Consider the following 25,290-nt stretch of genomic DNA (forward strand, 5'->3'; position numbering starts at 1 on the left):
CGTACAAGAGACGTAAACACAATTTCGTATTACGTTTTTAATAACGCAATGTTTACATCAATAGTTGACAGTGGTAAGTTTTTCAACATGTCTTTATGAGAGGAAGTGAATTAGTAAATAAAAAATAAAAAAGGAATACTGCTGTTCATATCGTCGTTATGAACGGTGTTACAACAAAGGCAATCATGTTGATTAATGTCCTCCCGGCTGGTCAACAATATGTGTTTCACACGCCTTTTACTCATTTTGCTTCTGGACAAAGAGACATCCTGCATATTATATACACGGGATGGACACTGTGTTTCCGTAAGGTACTATGTCCTGGCCTCTGTAAGAAAGTAACGGATTTATCGGTTTTCATCAACCAGGTGGTTATAACTAAAGTGCAGCTGATCACGTAGGTCCACTCTGGGCTGTAAGTATGGTATGACAGCAAAACTTTGTAGATCTGTTAATGCATTAATGCAGAACTAATTCATGCTGGAAAAAAAATTAGTTCCAACTTTGGCCACCAGGTGCAAATCTGACGCTGCAAACTGCATGACGGTATGAAATCCATACTATCATTTGACAAGCCATAATGTGGGTGACCGGTATTGGCTATCGAGAAGGAGACTGTGTTTTACGCGAATGGCAGCAATTACAGAGTATCGCCAACTGAAAAAGCTGCGAGGAGAGGACTGACATAATTAAATTGTTTAAAGAAATGATGACGAAATTCGATATTACGAATGAGCTTGGTGTGGCACCTGGAAGAGGAAGGTGTGCTATCCCAGTGGAAGTTCTTGACGAGTTTGTTGTTGCTGTAGATGTCCACACAGCACGTGCCTGGGATAGTGCTAGCGCTCACACAGTGTCATGAAAACTGTCCATCCCACGTCCATCAGTACGGATAGTTTTGCAGTCTATTTTACACTGGTACGTGTACAAGATCCAGATGGTGCAGCAGATGGTCTGTTACTGGTAGGTTTGATCACCACGCGAGTGTTACGGAAATGCTTCAGGAACTCGGGTGGGACTCTCTGGAGGAAAGGAGGCGTTCTTTTCGTGAATCGCTACTGAGGAAATTTAGAGAACCAGCATTTGAGACTGACTACAGTACAATTTTACTGCCACCAACTTACATTTCGCGGAAAGACCAGAAAGATAAGATAAGAGAGATTAGGGCTCGTACAGAGGCATATAGGCAGTCATTTTTCCCTCGTTCTGTTTTGGGAGTGGAACAGGGAGAGAAGATGCTTGTTGTGGTACGAGGTACCCTCCGCCACGCACTGTATGGTGGTTTGCGGAGTATGTATGTAGATGTAGAACTGAAACATCATCTGTAGCAACATTTAAATTTGCTCTTTGTTCAAATGGCTCTAAGCACTATGGGACTTAACATCTTACGTCATCAGTCCCCTAGAACTTAGACCTACTTAAACCTGACCAACCTAGTCCGCAGCTCGCGGTCGTGCGGTAGCGTTCTCGCTTCCCACGCCCGGGTTCCCGGGTTCGATTCCCGGCGGGGTCAGGCATTTTCTCTGCCTCGTGATGACTGGGTGTTGTGTGATGTCCTTAGGTTAGTTAGGTTTAAGTAGTTCTAGGGGACTGATGACCATAGCTGTTAAGTCCCATAGTGCTCAGAGCCATTTGAACCATTTGACTAACCTAAGAACATCACACACATCCATGCCCGAGGCAGGATTCGAACCTGCGACCGTAGCGGTCTCGCGGTTCCAGACTGACGCGCCTAGAACCGCTCGGCCACACCGGCGGATACTGGCATTCTACCAACATCCTCTCCTTGCTTCCCACTCCCAAAACAGAACGAGGGAAAAATGACTGCCTATATGCCTCTGTACGAGCCCTAATCTCTCTTATCTTATCTTTCTGGTCTTTCCGCGAAATGTAAGTTGGTGGCAGTAAAATTGTACTGTAGTCAGTCTCAAATGCTGGTTCTCTAAATTTCCTCAGTAGCGATTCACGAAAAGAACGCCTCCTTTCCTCCAGAGAGTCCCACCCGAGTTCCTGAAGCATTTCCGTAACACTCGCGTGGTGATCAAACCTACCAGTAACAGATCATCTGCTGCACCATCTGCTGCAGTGACAACGAGTCACGACAAAATTACCTCCAGAGGTTTTCCAGATGCATCGACTGCAAGACCACCTGATCTGAATACATGTGACTTTTGGCCCTGCCAATATCTGAAAAGATTTTCTTGCCAGGCACGCGTTCGGTCTCTGCCTGATCTGAAGGCAAGTACACAGTAACACATTGCTCAGATCCCACCAGAACTGCTCCTAGCAACTATAGGTCATATCACTTTACAGACAGGGCATACCGTCGAAGTCTCCGGTGGTCATACTGAGCAAATTGTAAAAGCGACAGTTAGTAATAAAATCAACATTATGTCTTCCTCAATTGATGTACTTTTTCTGCTCACGTCCCAGTCCTAATTCATACATATGGGAACATTGCTGTACCTCTTTCTCGCATTCACAGCGCCAGATTTGTACCTGGTGGCCGAAATTGGAAATATTTTTCCCCCAGTGTAAACTGGTTTGTTTACACTGGGGAAAAAAATGCTTCCAATTTCGGCCACCAGGTGCAAATCTGGCACTGTAAACGCGAGAAAGACGTACAGCAATGTTCCCATTTAGGACTGGGACGTCAGCAGAAAAAGTCAAACAATTGAAGATTATATTTATAACCTAGTAGAGACTGTCGGAAGTTCCATGCGGCTTTTCGCGGATGATGCTGTAGTATACAGAGAAGTTGCAGCATTAGAAAATTGCAGCGAAATGCAGGAATCTGCAGCGCATAGGCACTTGGTGCAGGGACTGGCAACTGACCCTTAACACAGACAAATGTAATGTATTGCGAATACATAGAAAGAAGGATCCTTCATTGTGTGATGATATGACAGCGGAACAAACACTGGTAGCAGTTACTTCTGTAAAATATCTGGGAGTATGCGTACGGAACGATTTGAACTGGAATGATCATATAAAATTAATTGTTGGTAAGGCGGGTGTCAGGTTGAGATTCATTGGGAGAGTCCTTAGAAAATGCAGTCCATCAACAAAGGAGGTGGCTTACAAAACACTCGGTCGACCTATACTTGAGTATTGCTCAACAGTGTGGGATCCGTACCAGGTCGGGTTGACGGAGGAGGTAGAGAAGATCCAAAGAAGAGCGGCGCGTTTCGTCACAGGGTTATTTGGTAAGCGTGACAGCGTTACGGAGATGTTTAGCAAACTCGAGTGGCAGACTCTGCAAGAGAGGCGCTCTGCATCGCGGTGTAGCTTGCTGTCCAGGTTTCGAGAGGGTACGTTTCTGGATGAGGTATCGAATATATTGCTTCCCCCTACTTATACCTCCCGAGGAGATCACGAATGTAAAATTAGAGAGATTACAGCGCGCACGGAGACTTTCCGGCAGTCGTTCTTTCCGCGAACTATACGCGAGTGGAACAGGAAAGGGAGGTAATGACAGTGGCACGTAAAGTGCCCTCCGCCACACACCGTTGGGTGGCTTGCGGAGTATGGATGTAGATGTAGACGCAATAGAGTATCTACCGAGTTACGCTGCCGAACGATAATCGAAGCCCGCACTGGATCTCTGTGAGTAGCTGTACTTCAATTATAGCCACTCGGTTTTGGCTGGTTGGTTGGTTTGGGGGATTGGACCAAACAGCGAAGTCATCCGTTTCTTCGGATTAGGGAAGTGTGGGGAAGGAAATACCCCTTCAAAGGGACCATCCCGGCATTTGCCTGAAGTGATTCAGGGAAATCACGCAAAACCCAAGTCAGGGTGGCCGGACGTGGGTTTGAACCGTCGTCCTCCCGAATGCGAGTCCAGTGTGCTAACCGGGTACTTGGAGATAAAGAATAAACGCCCAGGGCGTAGGACTGTCCAACTCACCTCTCCAGGTGTCCAGCTTATGCTCCTCGAGCTCGCCGATGGCGGCGGAGGGCGAGGTGTAGTACATCTGCAGGATCTTGATGAAGTCGGTGATGGTCAGCATGCCCACGAACTCTTGCCGCTTGCTGTCCCACAGGGGGGCTGCGCGCACGCCTGCAACAGAGACAGTTTTTGGTGGTGGAGGTTCCTGTGGGACCAAACTGCTGAGAACATCGGTCTCCAAGGTTACACACTACGTAATCTAACTTAAACTAACTTATGCTAAGGACAAGACGAACACACCCATGCCCGAGGGAGGACTCGAACCTCCGACGGGGGCAGCCGCGCGAACCGTGGCAAGGTGCCCCAGACCGAGCGTCTACCCCGCGCGGCGGCAACCGAGAAAGAAACCAGAAAACCTCACACACCGGGGCTGCATATTTCAGCGATTTATTAATTTTTGGTAATTCTCAGCCCAGATTTTTGTTACATGTCTCGCGAAATACGTAGGGTGTTCATCTGTCGAACTAAGTTTGGTGTACCGGGTAATCAAAAAGTCAGTATTAGTTTGAAAACTGAATAAAGCAAGGAATAATGTAGATAGAGAGGTACAAATTGACGCACATGCTTGGAATGACATGGGGTTTCATTAGAACAAAAAAATACAAAAGTTCAAAAAATGTCCGACAGATGCCGCTTCATCTGATCAGAATAGCAATAATTAGCATAACAAAGTAAGACAAAGCAAAGATGCTGTTCTTTACAGGAATTGCTCAATGTGTCCGCCATCATTCCTCAACAATAGCTATAGCCGAGGAATAATGTTGTGAACAGCACTGTAAAGCATGTCCGGAGTTACGGTGAGGCATTGGCGTCGGATGTTGTCTTTCAGCATCCCTAGAGATGTCGGTCGGTCACGATACACTTGCGACTTCAGGTAACCCCAAAGCCAATAATCGCACGGACTGAGGTCTGGGGACCTGGGAGGCCAAGCGTGACGAAAGTGGCGGCTGAGCACACGATCATCACCAAACGACGCGCGCAAGAGATTTTTCAGGCGTCAAGCAATACAGGCACAATCCTGCATAAATATCGTACGTTCCAGCAGGTGTTTATCAGGCTATGGATGATGCGATTCTGTAACATATCGGCGTAACTGTAACCCGTCACGGTAGCAGTTGCGCCATCTGTCGGACATTTTGTGAACTTTGGTTTTTTTTTTGTTCTAATAAAACCCAATGTAATTCCAAGCTTGTGTGTCAATTTTTACCTCTCTATCTACATTATTCCGTGGTTTCTTAAGTTTCCAAATTTATACTGACTTTTTGATCACTCAGTATTTAAATGACTTGACTGAAAATGATCTAAGGTCGAAACTACCATAGTTGAAATCGTAATAATTAGCACAGGCGATGGCAAAAACGACGTAATTTTTAAAAAAAATTTCAACGAGACGTAATCCACTAACAAACACAGTTTTCCAGTTATATGCGTAATTCGATTGCACTGGTTATTACTGGAACCATTTAAATCAGTATTATGATTTAATGTTATAGTTCTTTGAAAACAAATGTTTTAAGTTTTACACGGCGATTTTGGTGCTGCAAAATTCAAAAGCGAAGGCAATATCACTATTTGTGCGAGTTCAGCGTGTTACTAAAGTTTCATGTAAGATGAGGTTTCAAAATCTAACACTTCGATTTTATCCTAGGTCAACAGTTGTAACAGAGTCTATAATGCATTACGTATGCTCTGCTTTCCAAGCTTGTCACCATTATACAAGGGTCGTTCAAATGAGTAATGCCACACATTTTTTTTCTAAAAAGCTATTAATATACACAGACAAACAACATCGTTGGTGCTTCACGTTTGATGTTCGTTTTGTGCGCCGGTGAAGTTTCGAACCGTTCCGGCAGATGGCAGAGCCGTACTACAGAGTAGAGTTGGGCAACTCGATTCTTTTTCCCGATTCGATTACTACGATTCAATCTCACATTGCGAATCGATTCCTACGATTCGTTCACGATTCTTTCACGATTCATTCTAGTCTGCGATGGCACGATTCTTATGTAATGCAAAAAGTTCTACATCTTACTTACAGATGGCAGGACATGTCTGAAATTGTCAATGGGGTTAGAATCGAACTGTGTCATGATAAGATATGCCAGAAATAGTTTTACGAGATGGCGTTATAAAAAATGTGAAATAGCGTTTTTATAATATAAAATTGCGTTTTTACGAATGGAACTATGAAATATATATATATATATATATATATATATATATATATATATATATATATATATATATATTATAAAACTGACTTTTTACGGAAGGATCGAACTATGTAGGCGAACTCAAAAAGCAAAAACCAGTTTAAACACAAAATTTCATCTAAATCGTTGCGGCCGTTTTCGAGATACGCTAAATATAATACATAAATCAAGTGCTATTGCCCGTGTGTAAAGAAGGTGTGTGTGTTTTGCATTGCATTTGCAACAAATAAGAGGTACGTATTTATTCATCGTACTTGGATTTCTTGATTTTAATCGTCTGTATTGGGAGCTGTGTACTCGCTGTATATCGTTTCTGCCATCACTAGTTCGTGCATTACTCGCGCAAACTAAGCTGACGTCGGCGCGGTGGCTGATGGTAGCGACTGCAAATGGGAAATGCCTTTACGCCCGTTCCCGTCAGCCACCGCCAAGTGTCAGCTCGGTTTTCACTTTTCACGAGTAATATTACGGCCCACGAACTTCGTTTGTTCGTTCCAAGCTTCCTTTGTTCACGACGCATCCTCCACTTCACTGCCATCTGGCAGTCGTAATCATTCGGCACGACTCGCCATGATTCGAAAGTTGCCTTCGAAGAATAGCGTACAAAGAATCGATGAATCGTTGGAACTTGAAATCGTCACGACTCGGAAACACGCAATCGTTCTTACGATTCTTTTGAACGACGATACGTCCGTAGCATGATTCGATTCTTTCGATTCTTTATTTAGAGTCGTTCAAATGAACGACTCATTCACGAATCGCCACAACTCTACTACAGAGTCAAAATGGCGTCTACATACGACTCACGTTGCAAGCAGCATGCTGTTACTGAATTCTCGCGTGTAGAATAGAAACGATGGTGAAAATCCATAAATATCTGTGTGCAGTGTGTGGCGATGCTGTGGTTGATATTAGTACAGTTGGACGCCCTGTCACAGCCACTGCTCCACACGTGTTGAGTCGTGCGGACGCCATTATTCGTGCCGACCGGCGCATCACAACTCGACAACTGGCTCTGCAGTCGTCCGTCAGCATTGGAAGTGCGCCTGCAATGATCGAGATTCTCCGATACAAAAAGGGGTGCTCACGATGGGCTCCACGAATGCTCACAGCGGACCACAAGATTCAAAGAAAGGCCATTCCATCTGAAGTGTTGGAGCGTTCCATCGCAGGTTCGAATCCTGCCTCGGGCATGGATGTGTGTGATGTTCTTAGGTTGGTTAGGTTTAAGTAGTTCTAAGTTCTGGGGGACTGATGACCGCAGCTGTTAACTCCCATAGTGCTCGGAGCCATTTGAACCATTTTTATTTGTTGGAGCGTTTTGAGACCAACAGAGAGGCCTTTCTGTCACGGATCGTTACGGGGAAAGAAAGCTGGGTGCACCAACTTTGCGCCGGAAACAAAAAGGCATTTCCTGGAGTAGCATCATCCTCATTCACCATAAAAGAAGAAATTCGAGACAACCCCCCCCCCCCCCCCCCCCCCGTGACGGAAAATTTCAAGGTGACAGTCTGAATGGCTCTGAGCACTATGGGGCTCAACTGCTGTGGTCATAAGTCCCCTAGAACTTAGAACTACTTAAACCTAACTAACCTAAGGACATCACACACATCCATGCCCGAGGCAGGATTCGAACCTGCGACCGTAGCGGTCGTGCGGTTCCAGACTGTAGCGCCTTTAACCGCTCGGCCACTCCGGCCGACAAGGTGACAGTCTTCTGGGATGTGAAGCTAAGAGGGTCAACCATCAATTAAGAAGCATATGTGCATATGAGAGGGAAGCAGTGGTTGGGAAGGGAGTGAGACAGGGATGTAGCCTCTCCCCGATGTTATTCAATCTGAATATGGAGCAGGCAGTAAAGGAAACAAAAGAAAAATTCGGTGTAGGAATTAAAATCCATGGAGAAGAAATAAAAACTTTGAGGATCGCCGATTACATTGTAATTCTGTCAGAGACAGCAAAGGACTTGGAAGAGCAGTTGAACGGAATGGACAGTGTCTTGAAAGGAGGATATAAGATGAACATCAACAAAAGCAAAACGAGGATAATGGAATGTAGTCGAATTAAGTCGGGTGATGCCGAGGGAATTAGATTAGGAAATGAGACATGAAAAGTAGTAAAGGAGTTTTGCTATTTGGGGAGCAAAATAACTGATGATGGTCGAGGTAGGGAGGATATAAAATGTAGATTGCTAATGGCAAGGAAAGCGTTTCTGAAGAAGAGAAATTTGCTAACATCCAGTATTGATTTAAGTGTCAGGAAGTCGTTTTTGAAAGTATTTGTATAGACTGTAGCCATGTATGAAAGTGAAACATGGACGATAAATAGTTTGGACAAGAAGAGAATAGAGACCTTCGAAATGTGGTGCTACAGAAGAATGCTGAAGATTAGATGGGTAGATCACATAACTAATGAGCAGGTATTGAATAGAATTGGGGAGAAGAGGAGTTTGTGCACACAGTTGACTAGAAGAAGGCATCGGTTGGTAGGACATGTTCTGAAGCATCAAGGATCACCAATTTAGTACTGAGGGCAGCGCGGAGGGTAAAAATCGTAGAGGGAGACCAAGAGATGAATACACTAAGCAGATTCAGAAGGATGTAGGCTGCAGTAGGTACTGGGAGATGAAGAAGCTTGCACAGGATAGAGTAGCATGGAGAGCTGTATCAAACCAGTCTCAGGACTGAAGGCCACAACAACAACAACAACAACAACAACAACAACATGTGAATGAATAAACTCTAGTGCCGTTTCCGACGTGTTCGATAGCACAGGAATCCAGCAGATATCTTGCTCCAACACGATAATGCACGCCCACGCACGTCTCAGAAGCCGATAACATATAGCCAAATTGGGTTGGACATCATTGGCTCATCCACCCTATGGTTCAGACCTGGCCCCCTAGGACTTCCATCTCTTTGGACCGCTTGAAAATTCTCTACGGGGAACACACTTTTGGAGAAGAGCTTTCACCAGTAGGGAATACATGCTCTTCCACAAAGTTGGCATACGGACATATAACGTGATGGAGACCACGCAGAAAAATAGGACATGGACGAGACATGTTCACATATATTGTCTCCAAATTCTGATTCTTAACAATAAATATGTTCTGAGAAAAAGAAATGTGTGGCATTACTTACTGAAGAGCCTCGTAACAAATAGCACAGCCGATGGCAAACACGACGTAATTTCAAAAATTCAACTCTAATCGACAAACAAAACCAGTTTTCCAGTTGTATACGTAACTAGATTACACTGGTTATTACTGGAATCATTTAAATCAGTATTATAATTTAATGTTATTGTTCTTTGAAAACAAATGTTTTGAGTTTTATACGATTATTTTGGTGCTGCAAAATTGAAAAGTGAAGGCAAGTTCCGAATTTTAAGACTTGGGTTTTATCCTAGGTCAACAGTTTTAAAACTGAGTCTATGATTCATTACGTATGCTCTGCATTCCAAGCTTTCACCAATATATAAATTACTAAAATTTAAAATTTTTACAAACACGAAAAATTTAAGTACAAGTTTCGGAAAATAATGCATTTATTTGTATTTCCCATGGAAGTGGTTTTACTTTTCGATTTCTCACACATCATGTGGTCATTATCAGAGTATATCGCGCCTTAGCCACAAACCTGAAGGTGTGCAAGACCCGACTATTGAACTATATACGACGACTAACTGGTACAGTTACCAACAAAAGAGCCGAGTACATGACAATGAAATAAGTCAATAACAGCAATAATGGGAGCCGATGATCTCCCCGAAATGAAGTGTTACGAGTCACTACATGAACATCTATCTACTAACAGAACTGCCGGTGATCCAAACTGCAGATACGCATCCGAGGAGAAACACTTTACAGGTGTTGCACATCATCGCAGATGTGAAAGCAGGCGTCAATATGTCCGCTCATGGAAGACTCCGTGCGTCCAAAATTCACAGGCATGTTCCGGATGCACTGACGGTCATTCACAATGCCTTCCGTGAGTTTATAAACACTCGCCCGAGCCGGAATACACCAAAGCACTTAAATATGCTTCCCACACCCCCAAACACACACAAAAAAATTAAAAATCCCGCAGGTTCTAGTCGTGTGATTTGGGGCTGTTTGCGAACCACAGCCGATACATTTGTTCCGCATGCGTGCATCACACACACATCCTTTCCCCATATAGGAAATAAGACTGTACAATTAACCGTGTTGCAACATCGGCATCACGTGGCTCTAACAAGGGAACCTCCCCATCGCACCCCCCCCCCCCACATTTAGTTATAAGTTGGCACAGTGGATAGGCCTTGAAAAACTGAACATAGGTCAAGTGAGAAAACAGGAAGAAATTGTGTGGAACTATGAAAAAAATTAGCAAAATATACAAACTGGGTAGTCCAAGCGCAAGATAGGGAACATCAAGGATAATGTGAGCTCAGGAGCGTCGTGGTCCTGTGGTTAGCGTGAGCAGCTGCGGAACGAGAGGTCCTTGGTTCAAGTCTTCCCTCGAGTGAAAAATTTACCTTCTTTATTTTTGCAAAGTTATGATGTGTCCGTTCGTTCAGTGTAATAAGTTTAGTGTCTGTGTTTTGCGACCGCACCGCAAAACCGTGCGATTAGTAGACGAAAGGACGTGCCTCTCCAATGGGAACCGAAAACATTTGATCGCGAGGTCATAGGTCAACCGATTCCTCCACAGGAAAACACGTCTGATACATCCTATACGACACTGGTGACGGCATGTGCGTCACATGACAGGAATATGTTGTCGACCCACCTAACTTGTACACTTGGCGAATGGGTAAAAAGATTCTTCTACCTGGCCCGATTTGGGTTTTCTTGTGGATGTGATAATCACTCCCAAAAATGTGATGAAAACATAATAGTTTGCCACATAAACTGCAACAAATCAATGCAACAGTTTCACAGTCGCACAGTTTTCCCTGTGCTCTGTCAAAACATACGTTTTTAACGTTTTCATACAACGTCCGCATACTACGGCGCAGTTACCTCGCATCGGACGGACGGACGGACAGATAATAATTATCTGAAAATAAAAAAAAAAATCAACTTTTCAATCGAGGGAAGGCTTGAACTAAGGACCTCTCGTTCCACAGCTGCCCACGTTAACCACGGGACCACGCCGCTTCTCAACTCACATTCTCCTTGATGTTGCATATCTTGCGCATGGACTACTCAGTTTGTATATTTTGCTTATTTTTTTCATAGTTCCACACTACTTCCTCCTGTTTTCTCGATTGATCTGTGTTCAGTTTTTCAAGGCCTATCCACTGTGCCAACTTATAACTAAATCTGAGGGGGGTGCGATGGGGAGGTTCCCTTGTCAGCAATGTCTTCAGAAAGACCAACCGTTCACGGTCAAATTTGGGGCACATTTATAAGATGAGGTTGACATCAGCTTCCGACTCAGGATCACACTCACACGCTGGTGAACTGTAAACGTTGATCCGATGTAGATGTTGCGGGAAAGAGGCACGATTGAAGCGGAGTCTTACGATGGTAGAAATCGTGGATCGGTCCAGATGTGTCCTCATGAACCACGGCTGTGAAGGAATCCGAGGTTGTAGCACAGCGTAATAACCGCCTCTTGTCTGTTGAGAAACGTTCCACATTTCCTGCCATTGTCTTCTTGCATGACCCTTGACTTCACGTATGTAGTCTGTAGAAGGAAGGTGCAGATCCAAGACGGTGTCTAAGGTTGCCGCTTGTCTGGCTAATGCATCAACTTCATCATTATAGAGGATACCAGAGTGGGAAGGTACCCACAACAAATGGGCAGCTGGATGCGAACAGCGCGTAGCGTTGCGCAGTTGGAGGTGAGCGGTGTGGGGAGAGAGATGGCAGAATCTTGAGAGCGGACGATCTGGACGTGTGTCCATCAGAAAGAGTAAATTTGTATGACTGGATGTCATCAACTGGTATCAAAATCTTTCATTTGCTAACTATGCCTATCAGTAGTTAGTGACTTCAGTAGTTTGAATCTTTTATTTAGCTGGCAGTATTGGCGCTCGCTGTATTGCAGTAGTTCGAGTAACTAAGATTTTTGTGAGGTAAGTGATTTGTGAAAGGTATAGGTTAATGTTACTCAGGGCCATTCTTTTGTAGGGATTATTGAAAGTCAGGTTGCGTTGCGCTAAAAATATTGTGCGTCAGTTTAGTGATGATCAGAATAAGTAAAGAGAGAAATGTCCGAGTACGTTCAGTTTTGCTCATCTGCTTGAAAATCAAATATCGTAAGAGGTTTACCAGCACAGTAATTCATAATTGTCCAAAGGTGACGTTTCACATATATGAAACCTCTTACGATATTTGATTTTCAAACAGCTGAGCAGAACTGAACGTACTCAGACATTTCTTTCTTTACTTATTCTGATCAACACTAAACTGACACAATATTTTAAGTGCAACGCAATCTGACCTTGAATAATCCCTACAAAAGAATGGCCCTGACTAACAATTACCTAACCCTTTCATGAATCACTTACCTCACAAAAATCTTCGTTACTGGAACTACTGCAATACAGCGAGCGCCAACACTGCCAGCTAAATAAAAGATTCAAACTACTGAAGGCACTAACTACTGATAGGCATAGTTAGCAAATGAAAGATTTTGATAGCGAACAATCATTGTATTTACCTTGAAAAATGGAAATGAAGTCCCATACTTCTTTACAGAGCATAGGGGAACGATGCGGGAGACCCGCACCGCCTTACTAGGCAAGGTCCTAATGCAGGTGGTTTGCCGTTGCCTTCCTCCGACCGTAATGGGGATGAATGATGATGATGAAGACGACACAACAACACCCAGTCATCTTGAGGCAGGAAAAATCCCTGACCCCGCCGGGAATCGAAGCCGGGACCCCGTGCTCGGGAAGCGAGAACGCTACCGCGAGACCACGAGGGCGGACTGTATATACCTTAATAGTGTTCAAAGTCATAATATATATATCAGTTCATGACATCCACTTTTACAAATTGACTGTCTCTGATGGACTCACGTCCACATCGTCCGCTCTCAAAACTCCGCCATCTCTCTTCCCACATCCAGCACTGCTGGCGGCTCACCTCCAACTGCGCAACACCAGTGTTGCCAACTCTAAAAAACCCAAGTCGCTAGATTCAATATCAAAAGTCGATAGAAAGTCGCTGAAACTGATTTTACTAGGGGTGTACTGAAAATTTCGTGCTGTGAATGGTTTATCATAATTGACGCAACACATAGATTGTTGTTTCAATCACAGTAGTCAAATATACTAAAAATATACAACTATATTTGTAACAAAAGAAAGCAAGAACTCAAATTAGGTTATAAAATATATACATACCGGAATGTGAGCTATTCATCGTACTCACTCAGAAGATCGAATAACTCTTCTGTTTCATGCTTTGACAGAACTGTAGTTGGTATTCAATGAGGCGTGCGAAACTGCAAGCTGATGAGATTGACAAATGCAACGGATCGCTACCGAATGCTTCAAAACATATTCTCTCTTGAGTTGTTCGAAAAGCCCATTGTTTATTCCAACTATTGCAGAAGCATTATCTGTGCCAATTCCTACCATATTAGCGACTGGAAGTTTGAGATCTTTCAAAGAAGTCACAAGAACAGCAGTCAGATTTCTTGCATCTGCAGTTTCTACTACAGCGAGTTTGAGAAATGCTGATCTAATGGGTTGGTTGTTTACACCATAGTACCGTATAACGATACCTAGCATTTTAGATATTGATACATCTGTGGATTCATCTATTAGTACACTGTATTTTTGGTTACCTATATCTTCAACCAATTATTGTGTAAAATATTGAGCCAAAACTTCATTTATAATGTTAGTGCACTTTGTACGATGTAATTGCATGTTTTTAGCGCCCTCATCACCGGAAAATAAAGAAAGGGCGCCTTCCTCTCTGCTTGCTATTCTAACTGTAGTTTTCGGAACAATTTTCACACGTAAGGTGGTTTGTGTTTTTTTAATCAATTTTTTGTTTATGCTTAATAGTTTTCGAATGCTTTCTAATATCACACAATTTAGCATCAAACTCTGTTGCACATACTTGACATCTTGCCTTGGATAAATCTCCAACGACTGGTTTCAACCACCCATTGAATTCAGGTTCTGCTTCCCACGCATCCCGATATTTTTTAGCGTACTGCTTCTTCTTCTGCGGTAAATCCATTATGTAAGCCACCACAACATAAGTCACTGAAAATAGATTAAAACTCAGGCGAACTAGAGGTCATGAAACAATCTACTCACTCGGTAACTCGATATCAGTCCTATTGTTCATTGTTTAAAGCGTAATAATGTCTGAGATACCCCCACCGAATTGTTCTTGCGTTACCACTGTGCATGTGTTAATAATTTGACTGCGGGTTAACATTTCGAAAAATTAGAGGTTGCTGGACAGAAATGTATTTTATTATACTTAATATTACGTAAGTTTTTTGTCAATTCGAAAAATAAAAGGAGTTCAATAGTTGAAGAATTATAGATGGATACGCTATCGACGACAACAGACTAGTGGGTAATGAATAATTAATTGTTCTATAGCCAAGGTTGTCTTACTGTGTAGGCAATTCCCACATTCAGGTTTACTAAATGCTGAACAAGGCTACATGATCTGCTAAAAACTTAATTTAACTTAGTAAATCTAAAACAAAGTCAGTGTAGTACCCATTCTATAGTTAAAATCTTAGTTTTGTTAATGAAAATACTGGCCCAAAATAGTTTTGATTTGTACTTCAAAAGTCGTCAGTACTCCAAAAGTCGCCAGATAACTCGCTAAATAATTTTTGTCGCTAAAAAGTTTTTTTTGTCGCTAAGACGAAGGCAAAAGTCGCCATTTCTAGCGACAAAGTCGCTAAATTGGCAACACTGTGCAACACTACGCGCTGTTCACATCCAACTGCCCAACACTACAATAGCGAATTTTCCAACAATGTAAACCAGCCAGAGACTGCACACAGCACAGGCAGTGACTTTCATACAGAGTGCTACGTGGCGTTACCAACATAAAAACCTAAACAGCCTACTTACAATGTGCGTGAACAACGTACTATTGGAAAAACCAAACTCTGGAGTTTCACATGGGGCACCGCCACACTGCCAATTGCAAGGGAGGGAATTTTTAAATCGAAGGATTACTGAACAGTAGATCGGTCGCAATGGACCAAATGATTCAGCCTTACATTACTGGCCTCCAAGGTCATCGGACCTGGCTATGTGATTATTTGTTGTGGGGGGTTTATAAAAGACTGTTTGTGTGCCTTCGTTACCAACAACAAAGAATGACCTGAGACATCGCATAACAGCAGCTGTGGAAGCTGTAATTCAGGACACGCTCGGTGCAGTCTGGGAACAATCTCAGTACCGCACTCACGTGCATCTCTAGGGGGGCATACTGAACACCAATGAGACGGTATGAAAGAAACTTTTTGAGATTCCCGTTCATAAAAAAAAAGGAATCCATTCTTCTTTCTTCTCCTTTATCGTCGCCTTGTCGCACGTCACGTAGGCGTTACTCTTCTGCATCCTTCTCCTCCACAGTACTCTATCCATTGCCTCTTCCTTCTTCCATCCTTTCTCCTTTAGGTCCCCGGATATCTTATCCTTCCACCTCATCTTCAACTCTGTTTCCGATATACTCTTCCGCTTTCCGTACCACCTTAGTCTGCTCTCTTGTATCTTTCTCCCCATGGGTCCCACTTTCACAGCTCCTCTAACAAATTCATTTCTAATCCTGTCCTTCCTTGTTACCCCACAGTATCCTCATTTCCGCCACTTCCTTTCCTGGGCTACTGTGATTGTCCACGTCTCTGCCCCGTATATCATAGCAGGCCTTACCACCGACTTGTACACTTTCCCTTTCAACCCAATGCTCACCTTCTTGTCACACAATACTCCACTCACTCCCCCTCAGTTGTTCCAACCGCAATTTATTAGGTGTTGTATCTCCCTTTCCAGTCCTCTCTCCCTCTGTACGTACGACCCCAGGTATTTAAATTTGCACACCAATATCAGCTCATCATCCTGGATCTTTCAAGACTTCATCTGCACATCCTTCAGTGCTAAATATTCTGACGAAATTCATTACATACGATTATTAGTTTCAGATATATAGACGTGCCAAATCGGATGATTCTTTTTGATACACCCTGTACGATTCTACGAGCATGAATATCGACGATAGTTTTCCGATACGTACCTTGAAATACTATACTTAGGTGTAAAGACGTCTTGTGTATTTCGTCACTAACGTTCTTCAAAACAGCTTCCAATCGTCTCGGAATTGATAAATACGGACCCTGTGCTGTTTTCAAGGGAATCGTGTACCATTCTTCCTGAAAAACAGTGGCAAGTTCAGACTACGATAATCAAGGTAGATGCAACTACGCGCCCTTCTGTCCGAAGTACGAGAGTAGTTTGAAAAGTTCTCACAAGGGAACCTCCCCATCGCACCCCCCTCAGATTTAGCTATAAGTTGGCACAGTGGATAGGCCTTGAAAAACTGAACACAGATCAATCGATAAAACAGGAAGAAGTTGTGTGGAACTGTGAAAAAAATAAGCAAAATATACAAACTGAGTAGTCCATGGGGCAAGATACGCAACATCATGGAAAACGTGAGCTCAGAAGGGCCGTGGTCCGGTGGAAGCGTGAGCAGCTGCAGAAGGCGAGGTCCTTGGTTCAAGTCTTCCCTCGAGTGAAAAGTTTAGTTTTTTATTTTCGCAAAGTTATGATCTGTCCGTTCGTTCACTGACGTCTCTGTTCACTGTAATAAGTTTAGTGTCTGTGTTTTGCGACCGCACCGCAAAACCGTGCGATTAGTAGACGAAAGGACGTGCCTCTCCAATGGGAACCGAAAACATTTGATCGCAAGGTCATAGGTCAACCGATTCCTCCACAGGAAAACACGTCTGATGTATTCTATACGACACTGGTGACGGCATGTGCGTCACATGACAGGAATATGTTGTCGACCCACCTAACTTGTACACTTGGCGAATGGGTAAAACGATTCTTCTACATTGCCCGATTTAGGATTTCTTGTGGATGTGATAATCACCTCCAAAAAAGTGATGAAAACATAAGAGTTTGTCACATAAACTGAAAATAAAAAATTAAAGGTTTCACTCGATGGGAGATTTGAACCAAGGACCTTTCGTTCCGCAGCTGCTCACGCTACCACGAGACCACGGCGCTTCTGAGTTAACAATGTCCTAGATGTTGCATATCTTGCCCATGGACTACTCAGTTTGTATATTTTGCTTATTTTTTCACAGTTCCACACAACTTCTTCGTGTTTTCTCAATTGATCTGTGTTTAGTTTTTCAAGGCCTATCCACTGTGCCAACTTATAACTAAATGTGAGGGGGGTGCGATGGGGAGGTTCCCTTGTCAGAATAACAACGAGAGGTTAGCGCTAGTGATATTCATTGGACTGTTGCCTGTAAACACGTACCACGTCGGTGCTCTTGGAAGCGAGATGTGGTGGTGACGTGGTTGTGTTGTTGTTCCCGCGCAGTGATTTGCAAAGATGGAAAAGAAAATCGAGATTCGAGCAGTGATACTTCGTACTTCGTGAAGAAAGGTATGAAAGCGAAGAACGTTCGTGCGGATTTCCAGAATACACTGTGGGACTCTGATCCTTCATATTCAACTGTTGCCAAGTGAACAGATAAATTTAAATTTGGTCGGGAGAATTTAGATGATGATCCGACTGCAGCCTACGTAGCCTCTTAAGTTGAGACAGTGTTTTCTTTTTTCGTCTCTTTCCTCTTGTCAAGTGCGACGCTAATGGCCAGGGAAAAAGTTGACACGTTCAGATATATCGAGTGTCAGAAGAGTCAACACGGGCAGCGAGACTGTGTGTGTGTGTGTGTGTGTGTGTGTGTGACCTTGTTCGCGGCCTCTGCCGGGAGATTGGCAGCCCTGCCCAGAGAAAACAAACACGAGTGCGCCGCTTCTTCGCTCAGACTAATGGCCGTCCGCGAAGAGAACTGTGGGCAGCGGTTCCCAGAGGCCTAGCTGGCAGTTGGCTAACGGCGCAGGTTTCTACAAAACTGCGAAAGCAGCGGCAGGCAAAAACAAATCCGTGGGTCTTAATTTTAAACCACGAACTAAGTCAGTGTACACAGCCACACGCAGTAGCCGCAACCTCAGACACGCACATTTCGAAGAACTTCGCCATGCTAGTCGGGGGCGGGAGGAGAACCTCTCTAAAGCAGTTCCTGACGAAAGAAAGATTTAAGTCACTGTGTTACCGCTTTGATTAAAAAAAAAAAAGAAAGAATCATAACAGAGGATACGTTACGAACCAGGTGGAATCGTTTCAATACCCGAAAACAGGGATATTTTATTTATGTATCCGCCTCATTTCCGAGAAACAGACGACTATGTGATATTGATCAGTTGTTGATGTATGCGAGGTACCGCGAAATTTATAATAATAATAATATTTAATATTATTATTATTGTTGTTGTCGTCGTCGTCTTGAATCCAAAGACTGGTTTGATGCAGCTCTCCATGCTACTCTATCCTGTGTAAGCCACTTGATCTCTGAGTAACTACTGCATCCTACATCCTTCGCAATCTGTTTAGTCTCCCTCTACGATTTTTATCCTCCACACATTCCTTCCAATACTACACTACTGGCCGTTAAAATTGCTACACCACGAAGATGACGTGCTACAGACGCGAAATTTAACCGACAGGAAGAAGATGCTGTGATATGTAAATGATTAGCTTTTAAGAACATTCACACAAGGTTGGCGCCGGTGGCGACACCTACAACTTGCTGACGTGAGCAAAGTTTCCAACCGGTTTCTCATACACAAACAGCAGTTGACCGGCGTTGCCTGGTGAAACGTTGTTGTGATGCCTCGTGTAAGGAGCAGAAATGCGTACCATCACGTTTCCGACTTTGATAAAGGTCGGGTTGTAGCCCATCGCGACTGCGGTTTATCGTATCGCGACATTGCTGCTCGCGTTGGTCGAGATCCAATGACAGCAGAATATGGAATCGGTGGGTTCGGGAGGGTAATACGGAACGCCGTGCTGGATCCAAACGGCCTCGTATCACTAGCAGTCGAGATGACAGGCGTCATATCCGCACGGCTGTAACGGATCGTACAGCCACGTCTCGATCCCTGAGTCAACAGACGGGGACGTTTGCAAGACGACAACCATCTGCACGAACAGTTCGACGATGTTTGCAGCAGCACGGACTATCAGCTCGGAGACCGTGGCTGCGGTTACCCTTGACGCTGCATCACAGACAGGAGCGCCTGCGATGGTGTACTCTGCGACGAACCTGAGTGCACGAATGGCAAAACGCCATTTTTTCGAATGAATCCAGGTTCTGTTTACAGAATCACGATGGTCGAATCCATGTTTGGCGACATCGCGGTGAACGCACATTCGAAGCGTGTATTCGTCATCGCCATACTGGCGTATCACCCTTCGTGATGGTATGGGGTGCCATTGCTTACACGTCTCGGTCACCTCTTGTTCGCATTGACGGCACTTTGAACAGTAGTCGTTACATTTCCGATATGTTACGATCCGTGGCTCTACCCTTCATTCGATCCCTGCGAAACTCTACACTTCACCAGGATAATGCACGACCGCATGTTGCAGGTCCTGTACGGGCCTTTCAGCATACAGAAAATGTTCGACTGCTGCCCTGGCCAGCACATTCTCCAATTCTCTCACCAATTTAAAACGTCGGGTCAATGGTGGCCGTGCAACTGGCTCGTCACAATGCGCCAGTCACTACTCTCAATGAACTGTAGTATCGTGTTGAAGCAGCATGGGCAGCTGTACCTGTACACGCCATCCGAGCTCTGTTTGACTTAATACCCAGAGGTGGTTGTTCTGGGTACTGATTTCTCACGATCCATGCACCCAAATTGCGTGAAAATGTAATCACGTGTCAGTTTTAGTATAATATATGTGTCCAATGAATACCTGTTTATCACCTGCATTTCTTCTTGGTGTGGCAATTTAAATGGCCAGTAGTATAAATGGGTAAGCCCTTGATGTCTCAAACTGTGTTCTATCAACCAATCCCTTGTTCTAGCCAAGCTATGCCACGAATTTCTTGTCTCCCAATTCTATATAGTACTACCTCATTAATTTCGTGATCTACTAATCTCATATCTAGCATTTTCCTATACCACCACATTTCAAAAGCTTCTATTCTCTTCTCTTCCAGTTTATCTATCATTCATACTTCATTTCCACATATGGCAACACTCCATACAAATACCTTTAGAAAAGACTTCCCGACACTAAAATATCTACATCTACACGTTCCACAAACCTCCGTACGGCGCGTGGCGGAGGGTACCCTGTAACACAACTATTCTTTTACTTTCCTGCTCCATTATGGTAAGGCGAGGGAAAAAGTTATGTACCTCCTTATGAGCGCTAATTTCTCGTATCTTATATTCGTGGTCCTTACGCGAAATGTATGTTGCAGGCAGTAGAATCGTTCTGCAGTCAGCTTCAAATGCCGGGTCTCTGAACTTTCTCAATAATGCTCTTCGAAATTGTCTTCTTCCCTCCAGGGATACCAATTTGACCCACCGAAGCATCTTCGTAACACTTGCATGCTGATCTAACCTAACGGTAACAAATCTAGACGCTCGCGTCGTAAGTGCTTCGGTGTCTTCCATCAATCCCACCTGGTGCATATCCCAAACACACTACAAGTACTCAAGAATAGGTCGCACTAGCGTCCTATATGCGGATATATATATATCTTATGTTAATTTTTCCTCTTCCGAAACACTTCTCTTTCCATTACCATTCTGCTATTTCTATCCCCTCTACTTAAGCCATCAACAGTTATTTTTGTTGCCTAAATAGCAAAACTCAACTACTACTCAAAGTGTCACGTTTCCTAACCCAAGTCCCCCAGCATGACCTGATTTAATCCGACTACATTCCAATATCCTTGCAACGCTTTTGTTCTCCCTGTACTTAAATTCGTACAACACTTCATGTCAGTAAAGAGCTATTTGTGTTTCACAGGGACGATGTTTTCTAAACCCATGTTGGCTGTGCGTCAATAGACCGTTTCCTTCGAGGTAATTCATAATGTTAGAAAACAATGTATGCTCTAAAATGCTGCTGCATATCGACGTTAATGATGTGGGCCTGTAATTTAGTGGGTCACTCCTGCTACCTTTCTTGAATATTGGTGTGACCTGTGCAACTTTCCAGGCTTTGCGTACGGATCTTTCGTCGAGCGAACGGTTGTGTATGATTGTTAAGTATGGAGCTAATGCATCAGCAAACTCCGAAAGCAACCTAATTGGTATACAGTCTGGACCAGAAGACATGCTTTTATTAAGTTATTTAAGTTGCTTCACTACTCCGAGGATATTTACTTCTACGTTACTCATGTTGGCAGCTGTTCTCGATTCCAATTCTGGAATATTTACTTCTTCGTCTTTAGTGAAAGTATTTCGGAAGGCTGTGGCTGTGTTCAGTAACTCTGCTTTGGCAGCACTGTCTTCGATAGTATCTCCATTGCTACCGCGCAGAGAAGGCATTGATTGTTTCTTGCCGCTAACATACTTCACATACGACCAGAATCTCTCTGGATTTTCTGCCAGGTTTCGAGACAAAGTTTCATTGTGGAAACTGTTATAACCATCTCGCATTTACGTCCGCGCTAAATTTCGAGCTTCTGTAAAAGATGACCAATTTTGGGGACTTTGCGTCTGTTTAAATTTGACATGTTTGTTTCGTTGTCTCATACATCTTGCCCACCAGAGGGATATTTTTCTCATGGCTGGCTTTCCAAAGGCTGCCAGAACTTCTGCCGGAATGTCGTGTGCTCCCAGGGCCCATATCTCTTATCGCTATCTACGTTCTCTTCCCTTTTGTGTGATTGTCTTGAAGTCCATTTCCGTCGTATAGTCCCGCTACATACTCCCTCCGCCTTTCAGCTTTTTCTTCGAACATTTACCGCGAATTGTACAATAGCTATAATGTGACGTGCACGATAATACTCACAGGTGAATATGCTAAAAATACCTATTTTTCTATTGATACAGTTCTTTGTAAAATGAATTTAGTAATGTTTTGCATAAGGGAGAGCATAAGGGAACAACTGACAGGACTGGGGGAAAGAAATACAGTAGAAGAAGAATGGATAGCTCTGAGGGATGAAGTAGTGAAGGCAGCAGACGATCAAGTAGGTAAAACGGCGAGGGCTTATAGAAATCCTTGGGTAACAGAAAAAATATTGAATTTAATTGATGAAAGGAGAAAATATAAAAATACAGTGCATGAAGCAGGCAAAAAGGAATACAAACGTCTCAAAAATGAGATCGACAGGAAGTGCAAAATGGCTAAGCAGGGATGGCTAGAGGACAAATGTAAGGATGTAGAGGCTTGTCTCACTAGGGGTAAGATAGATACTGCCTACAGGAATATTAGAGAGACCTTTGGAGAGAAGACAACCACTTGTATAAATATCAAGAGCTCAGATGGCAACCCAGTTCTAAGCAAAGAAGGGAAGGCAGAAAGGTGGAAGGAGTATATGTTTTGCATAAGGGAGAGCATAAGGGAACAATTGACAGGACTGGGGGAAAGAAATACAGTAGAAGAAGAATGGATAGCTCTGAGGGATGAAGTAGTGAAGGCAGCAGACGATCAAGTAGGCAAAACGGCGAGGGCTTATAGAAATCCTTGGGTAACAGAAAAAATATTGAATTTAATTGATGAAAGGAGAAAATATAAAAATACAGTGCATGAAGCAGGCAAAAAGGAATACAAACGTCTCAAAAATGAGATCGACAGGAAGTGCAAAATGGCTAAGCAGGGATGGCTACAATGGAATATATACCGCAAGGATAGGATAAACGCCAATGGTGGAGGAGTATTTATAGCAGTAAAGAATTCAATAATATCCAGTGAAGTTATTAGCGAATGCGAATGTGAAATAATCTGGGTTAAGTTAAGTATCAAAGGTGGGTCAGATATGATAGTCGGATGCTTCTATAGACCACCTGCATCAGCAACCGTAGTAGTTGAGCGCCTCAGAGAGAACCTGCAGAACGTCGTGAAGAAGTTTCGTGATCATACTATTGTAATAGGGGGAGACTTCAATCTACCAGGTATAGAATGGGATAGTCACACAATCAGAACTGGAGCCAGGGACAGAGACTCTTGTGACATTAGCCTGACTGCCTTGTCCGAGAATTACTTCGAGCAGATAGTTAGAGAACCAACTCGTGAAGCTAACGTTTTAGACCTCATAGCAACAAATAGACCGGAACTTTTCGACTCCGTGAATGTAGAAGAGGGTATCAGTGATCATAAGTCAGTGGTTGCATCAATGACTACAAGTGTAATAAGAAATGCCAAGAAAGGAAGGAAAATATATTTGCTTAACAAGAGTGATAGGGCACAAATCGCAGAATATCTGAGTGACCACCATCAAACGTTCATTTCTGAGGAAGAGGATGTGGAACAAAAATGGAAAAAATTCAGAAACATCGTCCAGTACGCCTTAGGTAAGTTCGTACCGACTAAGGTCCAAAGCGAGGGGAAAGATCCACCGTGGTATAACAATCATGTACGAAAGGTACTACGGAAACAAAGAAAGCTTCATCATAGGTTTAAGAGTAGTCGAATCATAGCTGATAAGGAAAAGCTGAACGAAGCGAAAAAGAGCGTAAAGAGAGCAATGAGAGAAGCATTCAACGAATTCGAACATAAAACATTGGCAAACAATCTAAACAAGAACCCTAAAAAGTTTTGGTCATATGTAAAATCGGTAAGCGGATCTAAATCCCCTATTCAGTCACTCGTTGACCACGATGGAACCGAAACAGAGGACGACCGAAGAAAGGCAGAAATACTGAATTCAGTGTTCCGAAACTGTTTCACTGCGGAAAATCGTAACACGGTCCCTGACTTCAGCCGTCGCACGGACGCCAAAATGGAAAATATTGAAATAAACGATATCGGAATTGAAAAACAACTGCTATCACTTAGTAGCGGAAAAGCATCCGGACCAGACGAGATACCCTTAAGATTCTACAGTGATTATGCTAAAGAACTTGCCCCCTTTCTATCAGCAATTTATCGTAGATCGCTGGAAGAACGTAAAGTACCTAGCGACTGGAAGAAAGCGCAGGTCGTTCCCATTTTCAAGAAGGGTCATAAATCAGATGCGAATAATTATAGGCCTATTTCGCTTACGTCAATCTGTTGTAGAATAATGGAACATGTTTTGTGTTCTCGTATTATGACGTTCTTAGATAATACAAATCTCCTTCATCATAACCAACATGGATTCCGCAAACAGAGATCATGTGAAACTCAGCTCGCCCTATTTGCCCAAGAAATTCACAGTGCCGTAGACACTGGCGAGCAGATTGATGCCGTATTCCTGGACTTCAGGAAGGCATTTGATACGGTTCCGCACTTGCGTTTAGTGAAAAAAATACGAGCTTACGGAATATCGGACCAGGTTTGTGATTGGATTCAGGATTTCCTAGAAGAAAGAACACAACATGTCATTCTTAACGGTTCAAAATCTGCAGATGTAGAGGTAATTTCGGGAGTACCGCAGGGAAGCGTGATAGGACCTTTATTGTTTACAATATACATAAATGACTTAGTTGACGACATCGGTAGCTCCGTGAGGCTATTTGCAGATGACACGGTTGTCTACAAGAAAGTAGCAACATCAGAAGACTCGTACGTACTCCAGGAGGACCTGCAGAGGATTAATGCATGGGGCGACAGCTGGCAGCTTTCCCTAAACGTAGATAAATGTAATATAATGCGCATACATAGGGGCAGAAATCCATTCCAGTACGATTATGCCATAGGTGGTAAATCATTGGAAGCGGTAACGACCGTAAAATACTTAGGAGTTACTATCCGGAGCGATCTGAAGTGGAATGATCACATAAAACAAATAGTGGGAAAAGCAGGCGCCAGGTTGAGATTCATAGGAAGAATTCTAAGAAAATGTGACTCATCGACGAAAGAAGTAGCTTACAAAACGCTTGTTCGTCCGATTCTTGAGTATTGCTCATCAGTATGGGACCCTTACCAGGTTGGATTAATAGAAGAGATAG

At 43.4% G+C, this 25,290-nt stretch overlaps 1 protein-coding gene across 1 annotated transcript in view; it reads right to left on the reverse strand.

The window, feature by feature from the left end:
• The window catches only part of LOC126427370 (5'-AMP-activated protein kinase subunit gamma-1-like), a 632,906-nt gene that overhangs the window by 47,022 nt on the left and 560,594 nt on the right, over positions 1 to 25,290 (reverse strand). The window contains exon 8 of the mRNA XM_050089719.1: positions 3,908 to 4,060. Within this exon, the coding sequence (XP_049945676.1) occupies positions 3,908 to 4,060 (153 nt within the window). The remainder of the gene's footprint in view (positions 1 to 3,907; positions 4,061 to 25,290) is intronic.

This window comes from Schistocerca serialis, chromosome 11, assembly GCF_023864345.2.
Source record: "Schistocerca serialis cubense isolate TAMUIC-IGC-003099 chromosome 11, iqSchSeri2.2, whole genome shotgun sequence".
Taxonomy (NCBI): Eukaryota; Metazoa; Arthropoda; class Insecta; order Orthoptera; family Acrididae; genus Schistocerca; species Schistocerca serialis.